Below are 7829 nucleotides of genomic sequence, written 5' to 3'. Positions count from 1 at the left end.
CCCTGGCTTTTTATGTGACAACTAAGCCATTGAACTGTAAAGTTGCTCCTGGGGGTGAGACAGTAGTAAGGAAGAGGAAGAGCAGTGGGGCTTTTACCTCTCAAAAAGATGCTGTAGATTTAGGTGTGGAATCCAGGCTTGCTGGTTGAAAAGTTACTCAGGAGCTGACAGAAGAGAATAAGCTTTGAGGGGCTGGTTTGTATCAGGACAGAGCAGGGTAACAGAGCTTGTGATTTCTGGGACAGGCAATTTGCCCTGCTGGGTGGGATGGGACTGCTTCAGAGAGAAGAAGCAAACCTGAGCTCAAAGATCTGGTGAGACACTGGAACAGGCTGCCCAGGGAAGCTGTGGCTGCCCCATTCCTGGCGGTGTTCAGTGCCAGGTTGGATGGAGTACTGGGCAACCTGGTCTAGTAGGAGGTGTCCCTGCCTATGGCAAGGGGTTGAAACCTAATGACCTTTAAGGTCCCTTCCAACCCAAACCACTCTGTGATTCTATAATTCTATGACAGAGCACCAGCCACCATGTGCACTGTGATAACTCACCCACTTCCTTGCCCAGTGAAAGAACAGCTGATATTCACACTGATAATATTCCACAAGTTAATATTTCCCCTTTTTTTTTTCATTTTTAAAAAAAGGCCTATCCTAAATCCTGACCTTATACAAGTGCTACATTAAATTCTGTTTCACAGTACAAGGGGGTGGATAGAGTATGATTTTACTGCAGCTTCTCTCTCAGTAGAGTGTGAGAGTAGGTCACTATTCCAAGATACTTAATAAGAAGAAATTACAGACTGAAAGTCCTGCAGGCACATGAAATGCACATCTCTAGGAAGAGTCACTTCTGACAAACAATAGTACAATTTTTTGCTTTATTGTGGACATGTTTGACCAACACAAACCACAAAACACTGCATCAGATGCAACAGTCAGTGTTAAAAACCACAATAAAAAGTATGGCACAAGGAATGCTCAACTAAATGCCCTGTGCTTCCTACTTTATTTTGGCAATCCTGGTTTGGACTAATTCAGTGTAGAAATTAGTTCCCAGTCAGTACCAGTGAACATACATTTTGTGCAAAGTATGTTTTTTAATCCATGGAAATAACGAGTAGTGTAAACGGATCTTCCTTTCACAGTAAAACACTAGTCATTTGGGTATCAGAAACATAAATGACAACCCCAGACAATATTTTATTTCACAGTACACAGTGCATGAATATATATAATCACCATATTCAGCAAGTAAAGTGGCATGCACTAACAACTTGGATTGTAAACTAAGAACTTGCAGTGCAGAAATACACTTTAGTCCAATGCTAACAAACTAACCTGAAGTAATACAAAACAAGGTAGAGTAAGATCTTGAAAACTGAATTACTCTGAAACAGGAAAATTTTACATCAACCATCAGTTGAAGAAGCAGTTCAAAGCTTCACCAGTTAAAAATATTGCACCAAAAGTGTTGTATTTGAAAGCAATACAAGAAGAGTTTTTTAATATAAAAGCAATTAAAAAAAAAACATATTACAAGAGCTACTTTGAACTAAAATAGCTGGTAAACTGTAGGAATTGATGAAATGTGACTTATCTGCCAGAGGTGATAGGATCAATCACCTAGAATCTCTCCTATACAGTATTAAGTATCTAAGGAGGGGAAAAGGTCTCCATGGTCCTGTAGTCTTGATGGAGCCAATTGTTAACTCAAGAAAACCTATCAGACAATTGACAATGTTCCCTTTTAGTTTAGAAATACAGGTCTACAAGAAGTCTTGAAATGTTTCACCACCTGTTAGTGCAAATAAATAAAAGCCACAAGATAGATGGATGCACCACGACTAGCAAGTGTTCTCCAGATGTCTACAGCTCTGACCACAGGCCCTTCAGCCCAGGAATCTGGAGAAGACACACAAACACCACAGGATGCTCCACACAATTCATGAAGTTTCCATTTAGAGAATCAGAGACAAATAGTAGGGAGAGCTTTGGAAAATGAAGGACAGAGCAAAGGGACAAGAGACCTTCCACTAACAACCATGAAAGATGAGGCAGCCCAGATCCAACATGGTATCTAGGGACCACACAAAGTGAAATCTTGTGTTCATGAAGCTCTGAGGACACTGCATCCCATGTCAGATACATAAATATAAAACCACTGTGTGCAAGTGAGGGACACAAACACTGAACTCTTGATTCTGTGAACTCCAAGAACTAAATAAATTTGCCCATGCAGAAAATCACTTTCCCCACTCCAAAACCAGTTCTTTCCCTATATGTGCAGTTTCAAGGGGAAAAAACACATCAAAACATGAAGATCATCACCAAAGACCAGCAGTCCCTATTTGGAAAGCAGAGGCTTGTATTAAACTTTATCACTTTTTATAAGTGGGCAAAACATTTATCAACAGGCCAAAAATATATATATATATGTTCAGTAAGTAGGTATCTTATTGAAAGAATAATAATACAAATACATGCACATTAACTAACCTTCTCTTGATTTCCCAGGACATGGCAACTGACAGCTGTGACCACTAAGTCTTCATTACTCTTATAAAATTTCTGGGTACATTAAAAGCATGATTGAAACCTATTAAAACTATTTGCTCCAGGAACACAAGGTTTTATCACCATCATTTGCTCACCTCTTCATTAACTTCCCCCCAAAAAAGCCTCAATAACTTGCAGTTGGACATCTGGCCCTCAGCTCAGCTAGGAACTATTTTAAAGAAAGACCTTGAGAGAGAATTAATAGGCTGTAACCATCTAAAGTAGTCTCATATGCAGTTCATTTCTCCTTCATTTCTTCATGTAGTAAAAAAACCCAGCAACCCACAACAACTTTCAAAAGCTGCAACATAAAAAAGCACATAAAAGTTGATTCAGATTATATCACAACCTTTCATATGTACAGATTTTCTGGAGGAAAGAATCCACCATCGTTGTTTCACCACAATTAAAAGTCTTGGCCTTTTTAATCCTAAAACAGCCTTCAAACATCATCCAAGTCTGAAAACATGTATCAAAACCCTCAGGAACTCGACACCAGCAGCATCGTATTCCAGGCAATATTGCAAATACCTCTAGTAAAGAAACAGTCTTGAAAACTGCAGTGCCCCAGTCCTCCTCTTCCTCACAACACCCTCCCCACCGGCCCCACGGGCGCTACGTTAGTTTCTTTATTCTGCGGTTCTGCTTGTCAATATTCAGGGTGGCACGGTCTACAGAGGTAGTGATGGAATCAAGAGCTTCATCCTGTCTTTCCAGCTCAGCTTCTGTCTCCAAGGCAAGGCCCTTCAGCTTCTTTAGTATCTGTCAGAAGAAAAAACTTAAGAGTTTTCAGTGATCCACCACACGGTTCTTTGAGAAATGTCATAGACTCCTGGTTATTCATTCTATTACTGCTTTAAATGACCAGATCATTTGTTGGAGCCTGCCCTGAAGAATGCTGCTGAAATGGGACAGGTCTTGCTCTGGTAAGAAGCTCAACATGAGCCAGCAATGTGCCCAGAAAGCCAACAGTGTTCTGGGCTACATCAAAAGAAGTGCGAGCAGCAGGTCATGGAAGGCGATTTCCCTCTCTGCTTGGCTCTCATGAGACCCCACATGGGAGTATGGTGTCCACTTCTGGAGCCCCAAACATAAGGAGGACATGCAGCTCATGAAGGAAGTCCAGAGAAGGGCCACAAAGGTGATCATAGGGCTGCAGCACCTCTCCTACGAGGACAGGCTGAGAGAATTGGAGTTGTTCAGCCTGGAGAAGGGAAGGCTCCAGGGAGACTTCATAGTGGCCTTTCAGTGCCTGAAGAGGCTCCAGAAAAGCTGGGGAGGGACGTTTTAGAAGGACTTGTAGTGAGAGGACAAGGGGGAATGGATTAAAACCGGAGGAGGGGAGATTTAGGTTAGACATTAGCAGGAAACTCTTTAGTGTGAGGGTGGTGAGACCCTGGCCCAGGCTGCCCGGGGAAGCTGTGGCTGCCCCATCTCTGGCAGTGTTGAAGGGCAGGTTGGATGGGGCTTGGAGCAACCTGGGCTGGTGGGAGGTGTCCCTGCCCACGCAGGGGGGTTTGATCTAGATGAACTTTAAGGTCTCTTCCAATGCAAACCAGGCTGTGATCCTATGATAAGCTGAAATGTAGTTAAGTAAGCAATGAACTAAAGAGCAGAAAAATAAAATCTGAAATGCTAGGGTGATACGGGGGCGTATTAATTACAAGTAAAAATCAATGTAAGCATCATCTTGCTTGCTCTGTTATTCTCTCCCTGCCCTTATCTGCTTGTCCTGAGATGTTGCACACATTGAGAGCACAGCTGGTGCAAAGCCAGAAAGGGATCAGATGGCTGAAGGGGTAGCAGGTTAGGCAGGGACCAGGTCAAAGGACAGAAAACTCTGTATTACTACAGTCTGCTGAAGAAAGAAGTGTCATTGGATGGAGCAGAAGCGGAGAAGTGAGACTTGGGCAACCAAACAAATAACTGGAAAGGGACTAGGGGGTGGGGTGGTATGAACAGATGCCAAGGTGGCCAAGTGGCTCAGGCTGTACCCAAGATGGAAAGACAGATGCACTGGCTGCAGCTCCATTCCAGGCTACAAGCATTATGTGACACACCCACCAGTGTACGTGACACAGCAAATCCCTGTTCATATGTGGGACTGTAAGCAAACCCCCTGAGTTACTGCAAACTGTGAGCACACCCTGTTATTTGAAAAAGCCTATAGATACTGGTCCAAAAAGGGCAGAAGCCTCTAAAGTGAAAGAAGAAAGCCAAGGTGACACATTCTTAAGGGTAGGAGATATCCATAACAATACCCTCCACTGACATTTGGGGCCTACTCAACTTTAACCTTCATCAGTTCACACAACCAAGTCGAAGAGCAGAGATCCAAACACAAGAAAAATCTGCCTTAATCCCTTACCCTGTAACACTGGCTCCTTTTAGAAGCAGTCCAAGCTATGAGTTATATCATTGCCTTTTCTTCCCTCTTGTGGCTACTCCCTTAATAAGCCTGGCTGCATGAACTGAAAACACCTGCCTGATGGGCAATCCTCAGCTGCCTTCCCTGGAAGGTGTCAGATCACTTCAGATCACAAAGGGGTTGTCTCTGCTGTTCTACATGATCTGCTTCCTTAGCCATCCACAGCTGGGTCCATGAAGATATCCTCACACTGGAGCAGTTTATCCCATCAGTTGCAATAACAGTCCCCAGGAAAGCAAACTATCCCTGCACTATCCCACAACATCAACTGCTGTGGTACATGAGCACCCAGGTGCTGCTACTGAGGATACCAGCAGTGCAGCCTCCTTAACAAAATAAATCTGTGGCATTAGGTAAAATAAGGGGAAGGAACTGTACTCTGTACATGCTTTCACAATGACTGGCAAACTGTTTTCTTGTTTTCCTTTATACATATAAAGAAAGCACAAAGCTGCTGCAAAACATCAGCAGCTCCTTTATCCACACGTGGGGCTGAATTCCACATCAGTCCCATGGTTTGGAGCTAAGCAAGTTAGTGGTTTGAGGAAAAGCAGCAAGGAGTATCATATCTAGCTGGAAAGCAGGGGAATTTTAAGCAGACAAAATGCTTTGCCTCAAGCTGGATGTCAGCCACAGCAGTGAGATTTATCTCACAAAATATCTCCCAGCTCTTTCCATAAATCACAAGCAGCAAGAAACATGGCTGTGTGAAGAACTGCTTTTGCAATTTGGCTGCCAAAGCAAAAATACAAAGCAAACCATGGATCAAGCTTAATCTACCTTCTTCTGTTCTTAGCAAAACTACAAGCTAAAGCTCCCTCTGCTTCTATCCCAAATGAAACACTTCAGGTTTTTTCACTGTAACAGGAATGTGAGGCTGAAGTCCCCAGACTGGAGGTGGCAGATGGGTGTAGGAGACGCAGCAAAAAGAAAAATGACTCAACCAGCTCTATCATGTGTAAGATTCAGCACATGGGTCTGAAATAAGGTTTTGCCTCTCCTGAGGAAGTAACTTTACTACTTGGAATTGGGAAGTTCAAAGGTGGCTCTCCATTAGTCCTGCTTTCACCTACTTCTGCATATATATTAAATATACAAATATGCATACAAATACATCAAATAGCTCTATATGAAATGACTCCTACCATTCATGAAGTCACAGTATAATAAAGATTGAAAAAGACCTCTGGGTCTTGACAGAATCACAGAATGGTTTGGCTTGGAAGGGGCCTTGAAGATCATATAGTTTCAACCCTCCACCAGAGGGACACCTCCCACCAGACCAGGTTGCTCCAAGCCACACACAACCTGCCCTTCAACACTGCCAGGGATGGGGCCCCACAGCCTCCCTGGGCAACCTGGGCCAGGGTCTCACTACCCCTGCACTAAAGAATTTTCTCCTAATGTCTAACCTAAATCTCCCCTCTTCCAGTTTTGATCCATTCCCCCTCGTCCTCTCACTACAAGCTCTTGTAAAAAGCCCCTCCCCAGCTTTCCTGGAGCCTCTTCAGGCACTGAAAGGCCACTATGAATTCTCCCTGAAGCCTTCTCTTCTCCAGGCTGAACAGCCCCAACACTGTCAACCTGTCCTCATAAGAGAGCTGCTGCAGCCCTATGATCACCTTTGTGGCCCTTCTCTGGACTTTCTCCATGAGCTCCGTGTTCTCCTTACGTTGGGGACTCCACCCAACTAAGATCAGAGCCAGCTCCAATGTTCAGCTGAGAGAAGATTACAGGGTTTTATTCTCCACTCCAATAAACTTTTAATTCTTTATACGAGTTTAAGAGAGGAGACTTCGCTCCTTCAGTATATCCTAAAGAATGGCAGGGTAAGACATGCTTTGCCATTTGCAGATGATTTAAAGATGGCCCATGCTAATATTTTTTCAACAACTTTACTAAAAAGTATTCTCCAGAGCATCCCAAAATTTGTTTTCCAGACCAAAAGCAGCAGCAGCTGCCAATGCTTTCTAGACCATGGCGTAACACATGCTCCATTCAACACCTCCACCTTCTGCTGCAGCAAGGCACACACTTTTGGAGGTTTATCACCAAGCACCCTCAGCAGGGGGGTTAGCTCAGCTTTCCTGAGCCATGTCCTCACCCAGCACAGCTCAGTTTGTGACATCTATCAAGGTGAGCATGTAAGTGTGGGGACATTCACTGCAAGCCTCCAAGAGACCTATGCAGCAAAGAAGGGGCTGGCACGAGCAGATCCAGAAAGGAAGCAGAGACACTCCTCCTTCCCCACCTCTCCAAGAGGCACCAAAATTATTTGTCAATCAAAATTGTGCCAAAAAAGGCCCAGGTTTGCCATGAAAAACAGCTTATTTTTAGATTAGTTTTGATGGGTTTTGCATTCATTAGAACATACTTAACATTTAAAATACAGAAAAAGACACAATTGTTGAGAACAGAAAAGCTTTTAAAATAGGAAAGCAGTAAAATGGAAACTCAGGCAGTTACAGGGCTCTGCTCAGTTCACCTGCCAAGTAGGTTCTGCCTTGAAACCCAGCGGGTGATGATGATGTGGTTACTCACACACAGAAATAAAAGGCAAGAGGTTCACTTTCATCTGGTCATTCTCTGTGCCTGAGAGAGACTGGTAATACATCCCGTAACCCTTCGTCTGTCAGCATCTTCAACCCTTCAAGCTGAGTGCTGCTGTTTTTACAAGGGCTTATAGTGAGAGGACAAGGGGGAATGGATCAAAATTGGAAGAGGGGAGACGTAGGTTAGACATTAGGAGGATATTCTTGGCTGTGACAGTGGTGAGACTGTGGCCCAGGTTGCCCAGAGAAGCTGTGGCTGCCCCATCCCTGGCAGTGTTGAAGGGCAGGTTGGATGGG

The 7829-nt window shown here is 43.8% G+C and overlaps 1 protein-coding gene across 3 annotated transcripts in view; it reads right to left on the bottom strand.

Moving 5' to 3' along the window:
* Positions 1 to 860: 860 nt before the first annotated feature.
* The window catches only part of SNAP47 (synaptosome associated protein 47), a 35131-nt gene continuing 28162 nt past the window's right edge, over positions 861 to 7829 (bottom strand). For all 3 annotated transcript variants that reach the window (XM_051612684.1, XM_051612683.1, XM_051612685.1), the window contains one exon: positions 861 to 3314. In XM_051612684.1, coding sequence (XP_051468644.1) covers positions 3168 to 3314 — 147 coding nt within the window. In that variant the 3' untranslated portion in view covers positions 861 to 3167. The remainder of the gene's footprint in view (positions 3315 to 7829) is intronic.

This window comes from Apus apus, chromosome 2 (genome assembly GCF_020740795.1).
Source record: "Apus apus isolate bApuApu2 chromosome 2, bApuApu2.pri.cur, whole genome shotgun sequence".
Lineage (NCBI taxonomy): Eukaryota > Metazoa > Chordata > Aves > Apodiformes > Apodidae > Apus > Apus apus.
The sequence above is the reverse complement of the archived record's forward strand: the minus strand, read 5'-3'. Positions and strand labels throughout refer to the sequence as shown.